At 39.7% G+C, this 23,994-nt stretch overlaps 1 protein-coding gene across 5 annotated transcripts; it reads right to left on the reverse strand.

The window, feature by feature from the left end:
* Positions 1-13,024: 13,024 nt before the first annotated feature.
* Positions 13,025-19,688, reverse strand: LOC132641013 (zinc finger protein CONSTANS-LIKE 10-like). 5 transcript variants are annotated; one of them, XR_009582574.1, is made up of 6 exons: positions 19,471-19,688; positions 17,767-18,479; positions 16,926-17,153; positions 14,666-14,964; positions 13,767-13,988; positions 13,025-13,602 (listed from the first exon to the last, which is right to left on the reverse strand). XR_009582574.1 is itself a non-coding variant. In XM_060357863.1 (5 exons), exons 2-5 carry the CDS (start codon positions 18,334-18,336, stop codon positions 13,859-13,861), a joined length of 1,227 nt encoding a protein of 408 aa, XP_060213846.1. In that variant the 5' UTR covers positions 18,337-18,460; positions 19,471-19,688; the 3' UTR covers positions 13,025-13,858. The 5 variants fall into 5 exon arrangements, 2 of the variants coding, with proteins under 2 accessions (XP_060213846.1, XP_060213845.1); XR_009582573.1 differs by having other exon boundaries at positions 13,025-13,629; XR_009582572.1 differs by having other exon boundaries at positions 13,712-13,988.
* Between the last annotated feature and the right edge of the window lie 4,306 nt (positions 19,689-23,994).

Raw genomic sequence — 23,994 nt, forward strand, 5'->3', positions numbered from 1 at the left:
TTAGCCATGAATCGGCTATATCCCTCTTCATCCGACGCCACCAATAGTGCGGCCACAAATCACGATACATCTTAGTTGTCCCTGATTGAATGGAATATCGGGAGCTATAGGCCTCAGTCAAAATCAAATGAATCAAGTCACCCACACGAGGAACGCACACGCGCCCCTTAATCCTCAAAGTACCCTCAGAATCAATCATGGCCCCCTTGGCCTCACCCCTCAGAACCCTATCTCGAATCTTGCTCAACTGAGCATCCTCAAATTAATGAGTCCGAATCTGATCTAATAAGGATGACCTCGCCTCTACAAAATCCAAAACTCTACCTGGGGCTGAAATATCAAGAAGAATGAAACTGTTGGCTAGAGTCTGAACCTCCATGGCCAACAGATGCTCGAAAATAACCAAATGGGCTAAACTCCCCATGCTCATGGCCTTGTGACTCAAGGCATCAGCAACCACATTGGCGTTTCTTGGATGATAAAGAATAGAGATGTCATAGTCCTTCAGGATCTCCATCCATCGGCGCTGCTTAGAATTTAGATCACTCTGGGTAAACACGTGCTCAAGGCTACGGTGATCAATGAAAATCTCACAATGGACACCATACAAGTAATGCCTCCTAATCTTCAAAGCGAAGACCATAGCCAGCAACTCCAAATCATGGGTAGGGTAATTCTTCTCATGAATCTTCAACTGATGGGAAGCATAGGCTATGACTCTACCCTCCTACAATAACACAGCACCCAAACCCACACGGGATGCATCACAATAGACTGAGAAATCCTTACCCTCCAGGGGAAATGCTAGAATTGAGGCTGAAGTCAAAAGAGGCTTAAGTTGTTGAAAGCTCTCCTCACAATCATCGGACCACTGAAAGTGAACATCTTTCTGAGTCAATTTGGTCAAAGATGAAGCAATAGAAGCAAAATCCTTCACAAATCGGCGGTAGTAGCTAGCCAAACCCACAAAACTACGGATCTCGATCACAGTAGTGGACCTCGCCCAATCCCTCACAACCTCAATCTTCTGAGGATCAACCATGATCCTGTCCTTAGACACAACGTGGCCCAAGAATGCCACAAACTCAAATCAAAACTTGCGCTTCGAAAACTTAACAAACAAATTATTCTTCTTCAACAACCCAAGTACAGTGCGTATATGGCTCTCATGCTCCTCTCTACTCTTTGAATACACCAAGATATCATCAATAAACACAATCACAAAGGAATGGCCTAATTCTGTTCATCAGAGTCATGAATGCAGCCGGGGCATTGGTAAGCCTAAATGACATCACCAGAACTCATAATGCCTATATCTCGTCTAGAAGGATGTCTTCGGAATATCCTCAGCCCTGATCCTCAGCTGGTGGTAGCCTAAACGCAAGTTAATCTTCGAGAACACTGAAACACCCTAAAGCTGGTTAAACAAATCATCAATATGAGGGATAGGACACATGTTCTAAATAGTAACCATGTTCAGCTGGCAATAATCGATGCACATCCTCATAGATCCATCCTTCTTCTTCATAAACAACACAAGAGCATTCTAAGAGGAGACACTCGATCTAATGAACCCCTTGCTCAATAAATTCCGTAACTGATCTTTAAGCTCTCTCAACTCGGTAGGTGCCATCCGATACAGCAGAATAGAAATAGGGCGAGTGCCCGAGTCCAAGTCAATACAGAAGTCAATATCGCGATCGCAATGCGAACTCATTCATAATGGGAATGGACTCAAGGGGTAGAGATTCAACAGTAGTATCACGCACATGAGCCAGATAAGCTAAACACCCCTTGTTGACTAATTTCTTCGCCTGAATGAAGGAAATAATCTTCTTCGGAGCAAGGCTAGCAGTACCCGTCCACTCAAGTATAGGAATGCCCGGCATGGCTAAAGTGACTGTCTTGGCATGACAGTTCGAGATCGCTTGATAAGAAGAAATCCAGGTCATACCTAAGATAATGTCAAAATCCACCATATCAAGTATCATCACATCTACTCAAGTATCATAACCCATAAAAGTAACCAAACACGACCGATAAACTCGATCAACCACAATAGAATCTCTAATTGAAGTAGACACATGAACAAGTACAACTATGTTATCACAAGGCAAATCCTAATCAATGGCATTGTATGAAGACACATACGAATAAGTGGATCCAAGATCAAATAACACAGATGTTGCTCTATGTCGGACAGAAACGGTACCTGAAATAACAGCTTCTGAGGCCTCTGCCTCAGGTCTACTTGGGAATGAGTAACAGTGGGCCCCACCACGTCCATACTGAGATCCACCTCTCGAACTCTGGGACCCACTTCTACCAGCCTGGTATCCACCCCTAGAAACCTCAGAACCATCGCGGCCTGACTGAGCACCACCCAACAGATAAGCACCTCCTCGGTTACCTGAAGATGTCGGAGTCCTCTGGAACTGATGACTCTGCCTGGGTCGGGGACACTCTATAGAAAAATGACCGAATTCTCCACACGCAAAACATCCCTTAGAGGGCGGAGACAGATGGACTGAAGCTAAGGACCCGGCTGGAACAATCTTGTCTACTGGTCGAGAAAATGCGTTCTCAGGAGCTCTCTGTCTGGGTGGCCCACTGGAGGAAGCCTGCAAAGTTGAATGCACAGGGCAGCCGAAATAGAACCGATACGGCCTGGAAGACTGACCGGCGCCCCTCGAGCTAGAACCACCATAACTCCCAAACTGTCGCAGCCTTTTCTCACTAACCCCTCTGAATGCGCGGGCCTTAGCGGCCTCAACTAAGAAAACATGCTTAATGGACTGGAAGGAAGCTCCCATGGCCTTAAGCTGAAGGCAAGGAATCTGAAGAGAACCAACGAGCCCACCAACAAAGCGTCGAATCCGGTTAGGCTCAGTAGGGATCAAGGGAGTTGACTAACGGGCTAGATACAGATAGCAAGCCACATAGGCATCAACAGACAGTCCCCTCTGGTGCAGGTAAAGAAACTCATCCCTATGCATGTCTCTCAAAGCCCGGGGCACATACTTCTCAAGGAAGGCCCGATAGAACTGTGTCCAAGTCAGTGGAGGAGAACCCTCAGGTCTGCAAGCAACAAAATACCTCCACTAAGTCCTCGCATCCCTGCGAAACTAGTAAGACACATAATCCACTCCATGGGACTCAACAATACCCATCCTATGTAACAACTCATGCATTTCCAAAATGAACTCATACGCATCCTCTCCAGAAGGACCCGACAATCTCGGTGGCTCCAACTTCCTAAGCCTCCCAACTAGATTGTTATATCCCGTGTTTTCGCACATTTGGAAAATTAGAAATAATTGTGACTTGTAAGAAATAAGGTTATAATTGATTACATCTAGCACATGAGTTGTTGTGAAAGAATATTAATGTGGAAGTGCCGAGGAAGGCCAAGGGCAAAAATTTGAATTTTGAAAATTAGTTTCGGGAATTACAAAATGTAGCCTATAAGTCATTGGGCCAAAATAATTGAATGAAAATTTAGGCCCAATGCTTAAGGGGTGGCCGGCCATGGTGAGGCCCAACCCATGACCTTAATTAATTTTCCATGTGCCAAAATAATATAAGTATCCCTTATCTAATAGAAGGTTCAAGAGAATTAAGTGAAGGAGAAAAACAAACACAAGAAGAGCAAAACTTAGAGGACCATTCGGCCCTAGCTAAGGATTTCCACTCCTCCAAATCTTGTCCCAAAAATTGTTATCTTGTGATTTCCCTACTAAATTAAGTGTCCTTTACAACTTGGTGTAGTTGTTTTGGAAGAAGGAACACTTGGTTCATCAAGTTGACTACATATTCAAGTGAAGGATATTGGAGAGAAAGGTAAGAATTCATTCCTTTTTATTATGTTATGAAGGTTTGTTTGTGTTGTGGTATGTAGAAATGAGTTGAAAGTATGAAAAAATGGAAGTTTGCAAAGTGGGTATGTAATATGGTATGTGGCCGTGTGTGTATATATGTTGTATACCTATGGTGAGTTGGATTTATGTTGTATTCTAGTTGTGTGTAGGGTGGAATTTATATTGAGAATGAAAGTTGAATGAATTTGGTTGAAGTTGGAAATATATGTATTGGCCGAGTGGTATATTGAAATTGGAATGGGAATGAATTAATTTCGTTTAATATGTTAGTTGTGTTGTGGTGATCCTTGCAATGTAAATGAAGGCAAAATGGTTTAAGTTGGCATTAAAACGGAATGTAGAAGAATATGTCATCTTAGTATGATTTTATGATATTATGGAAATGAAGTTGTTAAGGTGCAAATTGTGATGATTGTTGATGAAATTAGAAGATGGGAACATGTTATGAATAAGTATGTTAAAGATTAGAAGTTCTGGATGAATTACGGTTTTGGTGGGAAGTTTGTATATCTTGTGGATATATTGTAGAAATGATATGAAATGCTTCCGAATTATATTGTAATGATCTTGGTTAGTAATGAGTATGAGTATGTTGGTATTGATTTAAAAATGTGAAGTCGGAATGAAAACTATTGCATTATGTCGGAAAGTAGACTAGTTGTGTTATATTGTGAATTGTAGTGATTGTTGTTGTTGTTGGTGTTGTTGTTGGGTTGTTGTTGATTGTTTTGGCCGAGTTAGATTCTCGGGGACGCTATATGTATAGGGGAGATGCTGCTCAAATTTCTGTAGACAAGTATGAATTAAGATTGAATTCTTAAAGACTTGAAATTGACATTTGGTAATTGTGACCATTTGTAGATTTTGAAGGAAACGGGAATTGAATTTGGAAAGGCGTAAAGAGCATATAAGGTATGTAAAGTTATCCCGATTCTTCTTTTGGAATGTCCTAGGTGTACTAGGATCGGATTTGAGCCTCGGACCTAGTACCTCTATAGGTGACCCCATAAGGTTAAAATATGTAATTTGAGCCCACCGCTTCAGTTGTCCCGAGGTGGGCCCACTATTTCCGATTTTACCCTTTTGTGTTTATGACTTGCCTTTGAGCGGCTTTAAAGGGAATGTTTTAACTACTAAATAAAAGTCATTTTTAATACTCCATTACGTCTTATAAATCGTTTTGGATCTTGGAAACGATCTCGGAAAGATTATGCCTCCGTAACCCATTATGACATCCGAAATTCACTTACTATGATTCCGTCTGATTTCATTGATTTGATTTGTCATTCGATATGCCTCATTGAGCCTCTGGAAATATATATGGTATTTTATTGCCTTTAGTTTCCCACTACTCCACTCGTGGATGCCTCAATGTTTCCCACACTGAGCCCGGGCCAGGATATGTTATCAAGCGTATTCCTCTGCATTGTTCGCCGTGCCTCGATGTGAGGGGGCAGGTATACATGTACATGGGTTGTGGAGTATGCTGTGCCATGTACACACATTATGATATGATATGATCTGATATGGCCATCTGATATGATACGTTATGTTACGGGTTATTCCCTATTCTGAGCATTATGTGTTGTGGCACCAATGTCGGGAGGGTGACCACGTTCTGTCTACCGAGTCCCTTGGTAGGGACCGGATACGACATGGCATATGTTTCTGTACACACTTTTTATGTTTGAAAATATGCATTTGACATTTTGGATATTACATTCATTTTTCTGTACTTTCTATTCCGGTTATGATTTTATTTCTGTACTTCCGGCTTTACATATTCAGTACATATTTCGTACTGACCCCCTTTCTTCGGGGGCTGCGTTTTCATGCCGCGCAAGTACTGACGACAGGTTTGCTGATCCGCCCGCTTAAGACTTTATTCCGCTATTTTGGAGCGCTCTTTTACCCGGAGCCTATATTTTGGTACTGTCTTCTGCTATTGTATATATGTACGCCATTCAGGGGTACGACGGGGCCCTGTCCCGTCTTATGATTCTGTTATGTTCTGTAGGGGTCTGTAGACATACATGTGGGTTCTGTATATGTTTTTGGGTTGTTATGATCTGGAATGGCCTTATCGGCTTCCACGTGCCATATCTGTGCCTATGCGATATCTAGTAACGCCAATTGAATCTTATATTGATATATTCTGCTAATATGCTAGTTTGGGGTTACTGGGTACGTTGGGTGTCCAGCACGGACACTAGTCACGGCCTACGGGGTTGGGTCGTGACATAGATCCTGATCAGTCAAGGTTATAACAGGGCCCGCCACGGGTCTAAGATCATCTCCCGAGGTCGGCACTGCATCAATTTGGGGAGCCATAGCCGCAGCAGGGTGTGCTACACGAGTCCGTCTCTGCTGAGGGGTCTGCACCCCAGCTCTAGTCTGCAATCCTCCGCCCGGAGAAGTAACACCAGCGGCAGCCTGCTGGGCATCCAAATGGAGTAGAATACGAGCCATAATATCCTGCATCACTAGGTCTGAAGTGGCCTCGAGGTGTGCCCTTTCTGGAGCCACATCATCCTCGGCGGCCTGGTCTCGAACCTACTGAATCTCAGGCTCTGGAGACGGAGATCTCTCATGCCACTGCCCTACCGCAGGAGCCCTGCCCCCCGCCGCCTCTAGCTCTACCTCATCATCTAGCTGTCACTAGCCCCCTGGAGCCAGCCGTAGCTGATGGCTCTGGAACCTGGTCTCGGGCTATCATAGCTCGAGCCCTCACCATCTGTGAGAGAAGAGATAAGAGTCAGATACCAATTCAATTGGTCAAGATACCAATTAGAATAAAGTAGCACGAAAGAATAAAAGAAAGTGAAGTTTCCTAAATGTCCTATAGCCTCTCGTAGATAAATACGGAGATCATCGTAACACGCTCTTATATTATAAACCGAGTAACCTAGGGCTCTGATACCAACTTGTCACGACCCAATTTCACTAAGTCATGAGGGCACCTACCTTTCCAACCTCGGTAGGTGAACCCTTAACCCAACAATTCATAGACACTTAAAAAGATAATAATTAAGCGGCAGAAATAGAAATACGTAAGTCTGACGGTAATGATATAGAAAAATTATGGAAGTAAGGAATACATTGAAACAACCCAGAATCTAGTCTAATCATACAAGAGCTACTAACTAGAATCTACAAGTCTAGAAATACATCAAAAGTCTCAATATGTCTCAGAATATCAAATAAGACATAAATAAAGGAAGAATCTTCAAGGCGGCAAACGTCCTCTTGCTCACCCTGTAAGACTCTAATCAGCAACCCTCGAGCTACTATCAGCCACAGGGAGTAGAGGTCGAACCCATCTGGAATGAATGCGACAAGTGCATGCCAGTACAAACAATAAGTACTGGTAGTTATCATAGGCCGACTAAGATTAGCTAACATATATCAAGGCAATAAAGTAAGATAAATAGGTAAATCAACAAGGTATAAGTCAATCATGAGCTGCTAACCAAGTACACACCTTCACCTATGTTATAGCATCTAAACCCAAATGTGTCAAATCTCAATATACTCAATCCGAATATGTATATCACAAGTACATCACAAGAATATCACAATAGAAGCCATAGTACAATGCAATGCAATAATGTATGAAGTGTGAATGCAATGCATATGCACCGTACACATGTACTCCGATGATGGAATATCACATCTCGGCAGCACAACCCATGGGGAACCCACGAAGTTCATGTACCCTCACGATTCTAGCAACAACCTCGGTAATCGCTACCAGCACTCATACCTCGATTCCGGGATAAACATCGGACATCGGTCCTCACGTCACTCTCATCCAACTGAGCCCAACTCATAACAGTGCTTCTTTTTATATATCATCAATGTATCAACAGTATATTATGAAGGATGAGAATGCGTGCAATGTATGAGTTCAATGTCAATAATCAAATCAATATCAAAAGTACCACACATGGGCACACCAATAATATCAATAAAAGGCTACACAATAAGCCATAATAAAATCACTATCCTCGTCTCAAACGATAACAAGTAAGATGCTACAATAGCATAATCAATATATATTGATAGTCATATCTACTATCTCCACGTGGCATCGAGCCAACAACAATAGAACAAGATAAGTCACAACATAATTGGGTGGCTAACCCCCAAATACACAATAGGCCCAACCTGAGAGAACATCTAACCCAACTTCATATCCGAAGGTTTACATGCTTTCTCCGACAATATTGTCTAAATATATGCTTCGCTAAACGAAGTCTCACCATAGGGTAAACCATAACCTACCTGGAAGGCCGAACAACAAGGTATCCACAATCACACCTTAGTCTTTCCTTTCCTTTGAGCCTCAAGATAAAGAAAGTCTAAGCATATTCAAATCGAGAAATTAGAATCAAGTAGAACATCGATCAAACCTTAGTTCTATTCAAGACCCAAATTCCCAATCTATGAAATTGGTTTTATCAACTAGAAGTGTGAAATTAGGAATCTAAAGGTTTCAACATGAAATTAAAGCTCTAGATGATCAATTCCCATCAATATCAAGCTAGAATAACCAACAAGTTACTTAAATTCGGATTCTAGGCAAAACCCCCAAATTTGGGTATAGACCCTAACTTTCAATTACGTAAATTAACCACTAATTAGGAAGAAATTATGAAATAATAGATTCTAATCATCAATTCCATGCTTAACGAAGCTAACCCAACCAATAAATCAAGATTACAAAGCCTAGAAGAAGAACTCATTGAACCCTCTATTAATTCTTGAACTCTAGTGAACTAGCATGATAAAGAAATCCTAGGATGATAATGAAATCATGGAATAGGAAGGAAGATAGAAGGACTTACCACCAAGATTTTCCCCCAAGAATCACCTTGAAATGCTCCCAATAACTCAGTTTTTGGAATAGTAAAAAATGGGGGACTTAGGGCTTTTAACACTTCATTTAATGAAATTAACTGCCCGACACCCGCTTTCGCAACCGCTAGACCGCTTCAGCGGCACTGCTTGGGCGGTCCCATGACCAGTCATGCCCAAAATCGCTTAGGTTGCTTCAGCGGCAGGGTGACTGCTATAGCGGTACTGCTGCCGCGGTGCTGGTGCCGCCACGGCGGCAGACACCAGAATTCCCAAGATTTCTTATTATCTCACGAGGCCATCTGCTTACATACAAGATATGCAGACTTACATATAACACGCCACGAATGTACTCGTGGCCTCAGAATTCCCAACGGAGGTCTCGTTGATCGAGTCAACCCTCGATACCTTAACATCAACTTCCTAACCCAAGTCCCGAAATGCACCCGAGTGTATTAGGAACCGAACCAAATATACAAACAAGTTCTAAAGGACCATATGGACCTCTCGAAATCGACGGATTTTCGAAAAAGGTTCGTTCACCCAAAAGTCAACTTTGGGTCAACTCTTTCCGCTTAGAGCCCAATTTTCCCAAAAAGTAATCCAAATCAAATCCAAACACCACGGGAAGCGTGTCAACGGTCCCCTCGAGTCAAATGTGAGCTAAACAACTCAGGAAAGGGTCAAAAGTGCCGAAAAGACTATAACGACCAGTTCGGTCGTTACATCAGATACCAATTAAATCATCGCTCGCCCTCGAGCGATAAAAGGAGAAGAATGACAAAAGTACCTGATTCAGTGAACAAGTGAGGATATTGGCTGTGCATATCAGACTCAGTCTCCCATGTGGCCTCCTCAACAGGACGATGCTTCCATTGTACCTTCACAGAAACAATATCCTTAGACCTCAACTTTCGAACTTGCCTATCCAAAATCGCAATAGCCTCCTCCTCATGGGTCAAATTCTCATTAAGTAATATCGAGTCCCAACAAACAATATAAGTAACATCGGCATGGTACTTCTTCAGCATAGATACATGAAAAACCAAATGAACTTCCGTCAAGCCTGGCGGCAAGGCCAACTCATAAGCAACATCGCCCAAACGGTCAAGAATCTCAAATGGCCCAATATATCTCGGACTCAACTTACCTTTCTTCCCAAATCTCATAACACCCTTCATGGGTGAACTCTAAATCTCGGACCTTCCGGTCCGCATACATCTTCTGTTGACTTTGAGCTGCCAAAAGCTTGGCCTGAATGACCCTCACCTTCTCAAGAGACTCTCTCAATAGATACCCCAAGGTTGAACCTCAAATGCATCAAACCAGCCAATCGGAGATCTATATCTCGTACCACACAAGTCCTCAAAAGACGCCATGTCGATACTCGAGTGATAACTGTTGTTATATGCAAACTCTGCCAACAGCAAGAACTGATCTCAATGACCAGCAAAGTCTGTAACACAAGCTCTCAACATATCCTCGAGCACCTGAATGGTCCGCTCAGACTACCCATCGGTTTGGGGGTGAAAAGTTGTACTAAGATCCATCGGGTACCCAACTCATCATGAAAAGCTCTCCAGAAATGGGAGGTAAAGATAGTACCCAGATCAGATATGATAGAAATAGGAACCCCATGCAATCTCATAATATGACGAACGTACAACTTGGCTAACTTCTCCGCGGTATAGGAACTCTGAACTGGAATGAAATGAGCGGACTTAGTCAACCGATCAACTATCACCCAAATCGAATCAAACTTACTCAGGGTCTTTGGAACACCCACAACGAAATCCATGGTAATCCTCTCCCACTTCCACTCCAGAATGGGCATCTTCTAAAGTACACCACCGGGTCGCTGGTGCTTATATTTAACTTGTTGACAATTACCACACTTAGCCACAAAATCGGCTATATCCCTCTTCATCTGACGCCACGAATAGTGCTGCCATGAATAGTGTTGCCACGAATAGTGTTGCCTCAAATCACGATACATCTTAGTCGTCCCCGAATGAATGGAATATCAAGAGCTATGGGCCTCAGTCAAAATCAAATGAATCAAGTCACCCACACGAGGAACGCACACGCGCCCCTTAATCCTCAAAGTATCCTCAGAATCAATCATGGCCTCCTTGGCCTCACCCCTCAGAACCCAATCTTGAATCTTGCTCAATTGAGCATGCTCAAACTAATGAATCCTAATTTGATCTAATAAGGATAACCTCGCCTCTACACAAGACAAAACTCTGTCTGGGGCTGAAATATCAAGACAAATGAAACTGTTGGCCAGAGTCTAAACCTCCATGGCCAACGAATGCTCAGAAATAACCAAACGGGCTAATCTCCCCATACTCGTGGTCTTGCGACTCAAGGCATCAGCAAAACTTTCATTTCACTCCTTTAATAACTTTCGTTTTGATGAAATTATTTACTTCAAATCAGATGCGGAGTCAGAATTTGAAGTTTATGAGTTCTGGATCCTAATATTTTAAGTTATTTGGTTCTAAACTAATAATCCATACATATTTGATGAACTTTTAAGACAAATACAGAAATTGAACCAAAGCGCTACCGAATCCGACCAAACCATAGACGATACTCTAACTCTGCTCTGCTTCAAACTTATTTTGTGTTTAAAAAGATTAATTATAGTTCACCAAACAAGAGATTTTAAAGGTAACCCGATCTTGACTAATAATATTATCTTCAATTTCAACACAAGATGACATCATTTAATAATTTTTTAACTATCTAAAAATCATTTTAGAAAAAAAAACACATTTGAGCTGATTAAATAAAGTATAAATATAAAGTAAAAAAAAATGCCTACATGTAAGTAAAAGAATTTTTAGAAATTCTCAAATTTCATTATACAAATATAAATGCCTACATGTAAAAATCTAAAATAAGCAACAAATGAAAAAAGAGAAAACCAGAGAGCTACAAGAAGAAAGAATTCCGCAAAGAAATAACTATTTTTAGGTTAATAGATAAAGTCAATAGAAGAAAGTAACAGGGAAAATAAAAGTGCAGCGGATGGGGTTGTTTCTCCCTTAACCAAGGGTCTCGGGTTCAAGCCTGGGTATGAAAAAGACCTCGATAGGGAGCGCTCCCCGAATGGGCCCTAAACAATGTGAATCTGGATTAATCAGGATTCAATGCAGATACCGAACACCGAACAGGAAACAAAATAAAAGACAGAAAAACAAATACGATAGGAGGTTCAACAGCTTTTGAAAAATAGACCATAAGAATAAAAAATAAATTTGACTTTAAAAAATAAGATCAGGATCTAGAAGTAATTAATTGAAAAATTTGACATTTTATTGAAAACTTTTGTGGATTACATAAGCCTCTTGGTTGTCTCATATATATATAGTAGTAATATGCAACTATATCCATATATAAGTAATGTCCCTATCACTTTCTAGGAATCAAATAGATAAAGCTTTTCCTTTTCGTAGTCTTTCACAACTCTTTATAGATTCTTTTTTCTTCCAATGGCTACAGTGAAGATATATATATATGTGAATGTGTAGATGTGTTTTATGGCTTTTGTACCAAAGCATTCTGCTTTATATGTGAATCCTAGCTCATCCCACTAAGTAATACAGAAACATATCCCTTTTAATAAAATATATAAATGATTCTCTTTGTGTTCCAGAAATTCTTGCAACTATATTATATACCGGATAATGGAATCACAATTGACAAATAGGACAGCAAAACATATGACCGAATTAGGTGCTTAGAGGAACTTGTCAATAGAGATAAGAATGATAAAACCCTTTTAATAATTCCCTAATTATTTTTGTACCATGGCTAGGACTAAAATAACTTTTTAGTGAACAAGTGTAAATTCTCCTAAAAGGGTAGCTATTAGAAACCATTTTCCAGAAAAATCAATTAGAAAAAAGGTCAACTCCTGGTAAGATATACATCTCCACCTAAAAATTATTGGGAGCTTTTAAAGCTTCATTTGTTTAATATACTTATTTAAAAAGGGCAACCCAGTGCACAAAGCATCCCGCGTTAGCAGGGTCAGGGGAAGAGCCGCACCCAAGGGTGTAATGTAGACAGCCGAACCTAATGCAAATTAGGTTTGACCAATGCACAAATTTGGAGGTTTGGCAACTGCTTATTGCTTCTCTTTATTTAACATAAAGTACTAGATTTCTAGAGATAATAAAATAGTAAGAGCAGTTCAAATGTAATGCTCAGATAACTACCAGAAACCATAATTCCCAACAAATGAGAAGATTATAGCAGGTGATGGTTTGCTCTCTCAAAGCTCCAACTGTCTACTGCTGTACATTTTATCTACAACAAATTAGGAAAAATGTCAACAAAAGCAAGTTTCATCTGTCATCTCACGATCCATTCTAGCCCTTCTACATATATTACACATGACAACAACAACAACATACCCAGTGTAACCTAACAAGTGGGGTCTGAGAAGGGTAGGATGTACACAGACCTTACCACTAGCTTTGAGGGGTAGAGAGGGCGTTTCAGGTAACATATTATACATTGCAAAACATAATAGCCAAGGAACTCTCAGTCCTTCAGACATGAAAGGACGTATGGTTGAATTATTTTGGGACTCAAAATCGGTAAACTCCACCTATTTAGAGTGATAACAACATAAGCAAACGTGGTGTAGTCGATGAACAAAATAATTACAGTCGAGATTGCAAATCTTGACTCCTTTCTTGAATGAAGCTGATCGTGTACCTCTAGAAATGGCCAAGTCCCATTCTCTGCAGCACACTTGCTTAGCAAAAGGTTTGCACGTTGACTTTCCTTTTTTCTGGGTGATAAGTCGGTTTTTGGTGAAGCAGCAGAGAATCCTTCTTTCCAGGTCCACCTTCCTTGATAAGAAACATCGCAATCCCTTGAGAAACCCATACAATGCCAATGCAAGAAAGGAAATAAGGCTCTATCCATCCTTTCACAAAAGAAAAACAACAACATACCCCGTGTAATCCCACAAGTCGGGTCTAGGGGGAGTAGGATGTACGCAGACCTTACCCGTCCATCCTTTCGCGTGATACCTAAATCAATTTTTCCCAATTAAATACGGATCCTTTGTTTCCTAATATGTATGGTGATAAGTTTTGGAATCAAAAGCTTCTGGTCTCGTTCAGGGGGTCATAATCGTAAGCATCACCAGCCTTGACAAAGCGTCCCTTCACACGCCTTCTCACATCAGCCCTTGCCTTTCGAGATTCATATCTCACATGCTTATCAAATCTATACATTAAAAGGATAGTTAGAAGATATGAACAAAGAGAATAAGCCGAGAGTTAAAGGAAGCTTCTACTCTTATGTATTTAGCTACATGGCCAAGACATCCTCAATTAGTTGCACTGATGAACATAAATGTGGAAAACATTTCTTGACTTAAAAGAGTGTACATGGAAGGATATGATTTTTGAATTAGGAAATTAAAATGACAAATAAGATGCCAAAATTAGGAGAAGCATTGGTTGCCCCGAAACCAAATACTAAGGAATCCAGAAACTCTTATCCAGAGCAGCACCATTTCTTTTGCATGGAACAAAGGGGTCGTTTGGTAGGGTGTATAAGGATAGTGTTGAATAGGATGTATTAGTAATGCTGAGATTAGTTATGAACTTATGATGGTACCATTTTTATCGACTGTTTAGTTCATTGTATTAAATAACATGCATTAGATAATTTCTAAATAGTATTGAATAGGGTGTATTTGAATAGGAATAGTACTGGTATTGTTAATCCCATGGTTTCCTATGTATACGAATAGTACTGAATAGCGCGTATAAGTCATACTGGCATCAGTTGTACCAGACTTAACCAAACATTGTAGCATTATTCTACCTAATGGGCTAATACACCCTACCAGACAACTCCTAAAGATACTACTCGCTGATTAGTACAAGAGAACTTACTTGCGGGTTTTCTTCTTTTCCTTGTAGCGCAATACAGCATTGCTTCTGCTACTTGACGCCAATGAACTTTCAGGATACAGATGGGACCATGGTGGTTCTCCCACAAGTAGCATTGTGGAGGCTCCACATTCTTGGTAATCCCCAGCATTGCTTTCTCCCCCGAGGTTAGAAAATGAGAGGATGGACGCTTGCCTTCCAAAATAATTAGCAGGTTCTGTTTTACAGCTCATCAGGGAGTCTGCGGACTCTGCATTGCTAAATGCTGGCTGCATTGCCATTACCCTTCGCATCGACGACCCCTGGTAAATTATTTCATTGAGTCAAGTTCATGCATGTTTAGGTATGATTAGAGAGACTTTCATCATGAAAAAGAATAATATCAAGAATAAACACAGACGAAGAGATGAACGCATCAGAACACATGAAATGGAATGTAAAAACATAAATCACTCACAGATCATTCAAAGGAAAAACAAGAGGAGGTAAAGACTTCACGCAAAACAGGAAAGTTTTATGTTTGTTGTGTAGTGGAAGACCCTCTATAGGTTGCCAAACAAAAAAGACATGGAAAGTGGTTCAGGTAGCTCATCTGGTTAGAGAAAAGGACTAAAATCGCACATTTGCTTTCCATAACTGAAAGGAATATCTCGTTCACTGGTCTTACAAAATCCTATAACGATCAGTTTAGGTTCCTGATGCGTCGTCCAACATAAACACAGATGCTGAGATCTATTTCATATCCATGCAGTAATATCAAAACATGGGCAGAACTAAAATAATCTTGCCTCGACCCAAAATTTTCATCGGTATCAGCTCCTGATACTTGGGAATGTAGAAAAGAAAGAAAAATTTCATGGAAATATCTTAAGAATCACTTTCATCCCAAGAAAAGAATATGATTTGCATGTGCAGAATAATAAAATCCATACCACCTCCGATCATCGATTTAGAATGTTTGTAATCACTTGCCAGCAGACGACTTCTAAACAATGGATATCATGTTGTTGATTCAACAACTATCATATTTATAGCAAAAAGTAGAAAACTTTCCTGGTGCTAAGAATTATGTTTTCTCTTAGCTTTGTTGCAATTCTCTACTACAACTACTACATCTGAGTCCCAGACAAGTTGAGCCGGCTGTATGAATCCTCTATGACCATGTTTCTCCATTTAAATTCCTCTCAGGCCAACATTATACGAAATAAAATTAAAGATTAAAAGTACTACTAAAAGTTCTCTATATTTTCTCCAGGCATAAAAATCGCTGATAAGACTAAAAGACTCCTAGAAAGCATAGGGCCAAAACAAAATGTATTAACATGACTAAAACATATTCCAAAGGAATTGGTAGAATTGGCATCGCCTTAAAACCTTTTTTTCCCACTGTACCCTTCTTTCACTAAGGTTGTGTGGATTCCAAGAGATTGTACATCTTTTGAGACAATTTCCTTCCATGTGATTTTAGATCTACCTCGTCCTCTTTTAACACCTTCACTCACCATGGTTTCACACCTACCAACCATACATTTGAGAGTCGACGCAGGACATGACCAAACTATCTCAAGCAGCCTTTTCTCATTTTATTCTCACTGGGTGCTACTTACAACTCTCTAATATGAATAAATAAATTAATTAATTAATGAGGTAGAAGTCCTTTTCACATGGATAAAACCACTCCAATAAACGTTTGCAATGTTGAAAGAATCCTCCTTGCCATATGACCTGGTAGTAGTGCTGTCGTGGGATTTATTTGTTTAAGTGGAAACTACCATTTAATCGGAGACTTCCCAAAAATCCGAAAAAAAAAAAAAAGAAGTCTTAAGTACATCTGATTTTGTTGCCTTGCGTATGCTTTTGCCTGCTAAGAATTAGTATGACTCAGCTAGCACAAGCACACTCTCTGGTTTATTTAGATATCCATATACTGACTTTGCCCCAATTATGAAACATATAACAATGGTTAAGACGCCAAAGAAGAAACGGGACACCTAAACAAAGCAACTTAAAGAAAAGTGAAAGCAAATCACGGATTAGGACAAAAAGAGGGCAAGCATCATACAAGTATCAGAAAGAACAGCAAGTAAAATGATAAACCTACTAGTTCTATAACTCAACTGATAGTAGTAGACACCAATTTATTAGTTCTTGATCCACCTAATAGACTAATGATAGCAAACCTTGTGCATCAAATCAAAATTATTTAAAAGTATATGACAACATTGAATTATGCACGACTGATAATGTTTATTGTTGGAATCACCTCGACAGCATTGACATCCTGGCAGCTGGAATCAGAAACTGACATATCTTTCGTCCCAAATAATCCATCAATGTCGTTATTCTCGAATAGCTGATTTGTATTATCGAGAGAACCACTGAATAGCTCTTCATAATTTTCAAAACTCAAGTCCACTTCATCCATATTGAAATCTTGAGCGAAAGGATCATCCTCATATATGGTTGAGCCTTTTACTCCAGAATAGCAGCCCTGTGTAAGAACAACAACAACAGCAATAAGCAACTACCAAGAAGTATTGGATCGAATGATTTAGAAGCATTAAGGTAACACACATTGTGGATGACCATTTTCAAACTTTTACACTATAAAATAATGCAGAGCAACCAAATGCTTGAAGAAGAATATGGAATTCTCTTATAAGAAAGAAGAAAGCATCATAAATTAGAGTTCATCTTCCTCTACATTTTTAGACTCTTACTAGTTCACTAATCTCAGGTAGCGTTACAAAAAGAAACTGGGCAGTTCCAATGACGGAGCTAGGATTTTCAGTAAGGGGATTCAAAATATAAAGAAAGAAACAGACAAAGGGATTCAACATCTACTATATATACATAAAAGATAATTTTAATCTTGTATTATATATAGTGTAATTTTCCGGCGAAGTTTCACCCCCTGGCTCCGCCCCTGCTGTGCACTGGCAAATCAAAACTCATGTTTGTTGAAAGATTCCAGAGGAACAACAAGGTGCAAGACAACCTCGGCTTCATGAACCCACCAAGTGGTCGACTAATTATGAGTTCCGCTACATATCAGCTAGAATATTAGCTTCACATTATAAGATATCTTTGAAAACCTAGATTACCTTTGATAAGGGGTAATTCACAGATCCAGCAATTTGCTCCACCTTGTTTAGCTTGTTGCCAAGAGTAGGCGTAGAGGATCGCATCAAAACATTTGATTTGTCGTTAGTATGCATTTCACTCACTTGAACTGTGGCAGATGTATCTTGAGAGTTGAACTTTCCTTGAGGAGCTTGACCATCCATAGGTCGGTTGTCAGTGATGCTCATTGAACCGATTCCCTTCTCACAAGTTGAATCACCAGTTGAAGGATTATCTAAGAGAAATGACCAGATAGTAGAAAGTTCTGCAGCGGAAGGGCATCCAGTATAACAACTAAGTGCTTGTCTCTTATCAGAACCAGCATGACTAATCGAATCACAGTTCTTGCAAAGAGAAATCTTCTCCTCAACACGTCTAACAACAGCTGGTTGCGAATTACATCTTTCACATAACAGTGTCCTCGAATGGCGCTGTGAAAGGGCATTCGCAGAATGCACATTGCGATCGCATGATAAACATAAGCAAGCTGCATCTGACCGACAATATACAATTGACCGCTGCTCCCCACAGAATTCACATATATGACCCATCACTTCTCCTCAGACTGGCAACCTTTCTTAGTACTTCACTAATCACTTCCCTTAGAATTTAAGCAATAGAAGTTGCTTCCTATTTGAGTACATATAGAATTTACGCAAATGATTTGTGCTTCCGCTGTACAACGGAATAGAATCTGCATTAATGAAAAGAGAGAAGATTAAAGATAGAATACAACCTATCTTTCATATATTACGATGTTTGCTCATACAAAAAGAAAATTACACCTTCTCAGTTCTCATGAAAAATCAAGAATTCAAACTGAGATATCGGTAAAACAAAATTCCATTTTAAATAGAACATTAGCTGTTAAAGAGTACAGAAAATGTGAGTGACAAAATATGCCAACTTTTTGTTGACAAAGGAACCGGCAGCCTCTACCCTTCGGGTAAACCCCGCTCCAGTGTAATAGCCGGCAAACCACACAGGAAAGATAAAAATAAAATATGCCAACTTCAATCAGAAAAGGAGAAATTAAGCTGCCACAAACAAATTACAGAGAATCCAAACAAAAAGTGAAGAACTTTGACATAACTATAGGTGATTTATTTCTAAGCATCATAATCTGCAGCAAGAAGCAACATCTTTTTGCTTTCCAGACAATTCTACCAATCAATCTGTCTCTCAATTCCAAATTACTTGGGGTCAACTGTATGGATCTTTTTTCCTATTTGCTTTCAAATTGAACATCCAAAGGATAAATCACAGTTAAATTACTTTTTACGCTAGTCTTACAGCAACCCTCCTCCTTCATCCGGACCTGTTATATTATGTGAGCTGTGTAAAGGCACCATCAACTAACACAACCACAAATCCTTTCAAAAAATTTCAAACAAGAGATGAGAAAAAAGTCAAATATAGACTTGTTGAAGTTCACACAAAAACAAGAAAACTACTCCAAGAAAATATGAAAGAGCACACATATCCAAGTAAGATTTTACCACTGGAAAACAGCAAAATTCTCAAAAATGAATCTTGAAATTATGGTAAAATCCAAGAATTTCAGCAACCCAAAAAACAGATCAAAAAGCAAAAACTACACAATCCAAGATGAAGAACAAGCAACCCCATCTGAATGAAAAACACCAAAAAAAAAAAAAAAAACTCAAGAAAGTAACAACTTTTACCTGATAATATAACTGTGAAGCTGACCAAAAAGGATTACAGATAAACCCCTTTTTATTGTGTGCAAATTTTAGACCGTACAACAGAAAAAACTCTGAACTAGAAAGATCGACCTTTTTCAGTATCTCTGACTCTTTGTGTTTGTCTACTGTTTGAGGGTAAGGATTGGTTCTTTTAGGATTGTATGCTGTTGAATAGTTGAGTTCTTGATAATAATAACAATAAAATAAAATATCTTTATAAAAATATACCATAAGATGATAAAAAGTGCATAGGAGAGAGAAAGAGGGAAATGGACAGGGCAAGGAGGTGTAATATGTGGGACCCTGTCTTTTTGTCCCCACTTGAAATGGAAATATACTATAATTGTGGCTTTTTCTCCTACTCTTTTTTTCTGTATATAGATAGATGTGTATTTTGACATTTGTGTATTGTTTCCCAAGTGTTTTTATATCAGGAGTAGAATTTTAACCTTTTATATCTAGTCAATCAATAGTTTTCGAGTTTGAGTTTTATGCATGTAAGAAATATTACATAATTAAATTATTTAAAAATTTAAAAAATCGTTGTAGATAGTTGTATTTTAAGTTTTATACACAGACAGTGTGAAAAATATTTACATAATTAAATTACTTATTTAATAATTATAAGTAATTTTTTAATAAATATTAATTGATAATCTGATAAAATGAAAACTAATGTAATATCACAAATTAAAATTCACAACTGTAAAAAGTTCTTCAAACTATCAATGTGTATGACCTAAGCTCGTAAAGCAATAATAGTAGTGATTGATTATTCAAAATAAATGATACGTGACTATATTAAATGTATTTTTTATATTAAAGGTATATGTTATTACATTGTATAATTTAAATTTATAAATTAATAACACAAAAGTGAAATTTCAAATTGCAAACTTTGAATTGTAGTATTGAACTAGCAATTGCTTACTCTCTATTTCAATTTATGTGACACTGTTTTTTTTTTAGTCAATTCCAAAAGAATGACATATTTTTAATATAGTATAAATTAATTTTAAACTTTTGATTAACCTTAATGAGATGATATATAACCATGAAAACGTTTATGACTTATTTTAAAGGTAAGGTCTGCGTACATCCTACCCTCCCAGATCCCATTTGTGAAATTACACCGAGTATGTTGTTGTCGTCGTAAACTCCGTACCCAATAAACTTTATTCACATAAATTTGTGACGGAGGGAGTATTAATGATCGACCCCTTTTTCAAAAAAATTTATTGAAGTAAAAACTTGAGGTTATATTTCGCCTTTTCTAGAATTTATTCAATTCTAATGGATATTGCCTTTTCTTTTTTGAGATCTTCACCTACAACTAAAAATGTTCACACTTAACTCTATTGTGTAAAATGTGTTGGAATTCTGCATTAAAGTTATGTAGAATTCTAATGAAAAGGTTGGTAGGTAGATGCAGTGTGGTTTCAGATATTTCAATAATGTTTACCCCGATTTTGGATAATCAATTAAATTTGTAAGTGGGTATAGGATATGTGCTTGGGTCTTGATGTGTATTAGATAGAGAAAATATGTATATGAGGGTTCTTCAACAAAAACGGCTAATGATGACAATTTGCTATGAATATAAGCGTTTATAAACAATGTTGAATACTTGAAGGAAGGAACACAATATAAATGGAAACAAGTATCCTTGGTCGAATTAGATATTGAGAGAGAGAGATTGTATATATGAACTCTTTTATTATAAATGTTCTTGGAAAGTAAAGGGGCCAACCCTTTCAAAGGAAGGGGAGGTGCTCTATTTATAGTGTGACCTCCATGGGCTCCATACAATGTGAACTAATAAAAATAATAGTAATAAGGAAAGCTCTGCACGGATTTGGTGGGATTAGACTGACGGCGCCGTCTGACACACGCATGGTGGGTAGTTGACCATGACAGGACGCTACTGGCGCGTGGCTCGCGTGCAACGGCCACACGGACCAACGGCTAATCGGACCAACGGCCACGAATGCTCGGGTCACCGGGCTTGGCCGTTTCAATGACGCAGAAGGCAGATCAGTCGGTGCCCTCGCTTAGCTCTGACCCAAGCGTTACCCCGGTCAAGGGCGAATAGTATCCGGCACATTCTCATTCCTTCCGCCGGTTCCTCGTTCCACTGGTTTGCCTCGTACCCGGTTTTTACCGCATACAAATAGCCCCACACTTCCCGGATCTCCGATCTATCGGAGTAACGGGGAGTGGATAACTTCTGAAACCGGTGGATCTTTCAGCTCGTCGTTATCTTCTCATTTTGGCGGGAACGGTTGCGTAACGCCTCCCCTTCTATCGGCCACGTGTCTCTACCCGGGTGGTCTGCTTCTGCCAACCGTCCTTTGCACGTCGTTTTGAGTCGCTTCGCATTAATGATGGGGGCACGTGGCGCCGTCTGATTGGTCGTCCTCGGTAACCGTTCCTCTTCCATGCCTATATAAGGCCTTTTACCCCTTCACTTTATCATTTTCACGCTCTGCTCTTCTTCAACTCCACTCCATTTCTGCATTTCGTTCCACTTGCACCACACATAATTAACTCCACATTTGATCTGCTTGTTGATTCATTGCTTCATACTACTGATGTGCCGTAAATTTCGGCACATTTTATGCCTTTGTAACTAGAAGTGTTGCTTGTTTTTAAGTGTTTTTACATTGTTTCTTATGTTATTTTTGTGTTTTATAGGGTAGGTTAACTAAGAATCGGAAATGAGATAAAATGCTGAAAAACGGACAAATTGGAGCTAAGTGACGGTCCATAACTCATTTACGGTCCGTAACTCATGTTACGGTCCGTAGCATTGAACCGTAACAGGAGTCAAATTTCCAGGAAGTTTTCATTGGAAACATCAGTGTTACGATGTGGTGTTACGGTCCGTACCTCATGTTACGGTCCGTAACATCTCACCGTAGTATCAGCCAAAATTCGAGAGAGTTATCAAGTAAATGTCATAAGTTACGCTTCAGAAGGACGGACCGTAACACAGGTTACGGTCCGTCGCATGGTGGTCGTAACAACAAGCGGACAAATGACGAAATGAAGGACGGACCATAACCTGAGTTACGGTCCGTAACGATGCCGCGTAAGGGCATTTTTGTCTAGAAACTTGGCGCGATTTTTGGCTCTATAAATACTTAATGTAGGGTTTTTGTCACACCCCGAATTTACTAGGGTGTGATGGGCACCCGACCCCACATACGGAGCCGAGCGAACCCTCAGACTCTCATTTCATACATATTATTTCCAATTTACAGATCAAATCACATGAAGCATATAATAGGACTTTCAACAGAAACAGAGGACAGACATCGTCCTAAGCGGCCACGTGTATCAAACATATCAAACATATCATATCAAATCCTGTAAGCAGGCGGAATGTACATCGCCTGAACATACGTACATTTACGAACATATAGGCCTCATTAGGCCACCATAGCAAACAAGGCCGCCTAAGACACAGATCTCGGACCAAACCAAACAGAATCTGTGGACATATGAGCTGCTTACGAACTGACTCTTCGTACCCACGACTCTGTCTGCAAAGTCTCTAACACAAATCAGAAAGCACAACTTATGCATACTCAGACTCGGCGACACTCCGATGGGAAGTGGAGCTCGCCAATCCCGCTGAAACCTCCTAGCCAAGTCTTCCGCTCATCTGGGTGTACCTGCGTGGCATGAAACGCAGCCCCCGAAGAAAGGGGGTCAGTACGGAATATGTACTGAGTATGTAAGGCAAGAATACAGTAAGCAGAATCATAATCAGAATCAAAGGTACAGAAGTATAACAGACGGAGTCATAATCAGATGCAGATGTACAGAACTTATGTACGATATGCAAAGTGATAGAAACAACTTACTGGAAATACAGACCATGCATGCCAAGAACGGTATCCAGTCCCTTGCGGGACCCGGGGAAAACGTGGCGCCGCCCTGCCCTCGGCGCCACACACATCTAACTCCAGAAGTATTGCTCCAATCTCCGACACACAATCATCATATCATATCATAACAGCAGATCATATGTGGTTCAGCGAACCAGAACACATCATACTTCGTAACACATCATACTTCAGAATTCATATACGGCGCCCGACCCTCAAGCGAGGAACTCGGAAACCGCGCGCACGATATAAACCGGCCCGGGACTCGGTGAAGGAAACAGACTCTATGCACGAGCAGAAAATGAGAAACTAAATGCACATAATCAAGACTCAAGGGATTAACCTAACGTACTATCCGAATATCCGTAACAGATTACTCATACCAGAATACTTATATCAAAAGGATTATGTCAGAATACTTATCTCAGCGTATTTATGTCAGAATACTTACTCCAGAATACTTATTTGTATCAGAACTTTTCATACCAGAACGCTTATGCCATATACTTACATCAGAATGTTTATGTCAGAATTCTCAGACCAGAATACTTATGTCAAAATACGGATGTCAGAACACCTAAGTCAGAATCCACCTATCAGGATTATTAGA

Source organism: Lycium barbarum, chromosome 5 (genome assembly GCF_019175385.1).
Source record: "Lycium barbarum isolate Lr01 chromosome 5, ASM1917538v2, whole genome shotgun sequence".
NCBI classification, from domain to species: domain Eukaryota; kingdom Viridiplantae; phylum Streptophyta; class Magnoliopsida; order Solanales; family Solanaceae; genus Lycium; species Lycium barbarum.

What these genes read in the sequence shown, in the direction of transcription:
- LOC132641013 (XM_060357863.1), bottom strand. Translation starts at nt 18,336, where the DNA reads ATGGGTCATATATGTGAATTCTGTGGGGAGCAGCGGTCAATTGTATAT. An exon ending in AGGATGTCAATGCTGTCGAG is followed by an intron (nt 14,965 to 16,925) that starts GTGATTCCAACA and finishes ATAATTTACCAG; the next exon opens with GGGTCGTCGATGCGAAGGGT. An exon ending in GAAAAGAAGAAAACCCGCAA is followed by an intron (nt 13,989 to 14,665) that starts GTAAGTTCTCTT and finishes TTTAATGTATAG; the next exon opens with ATTTGATAAGCATGTGAGAT.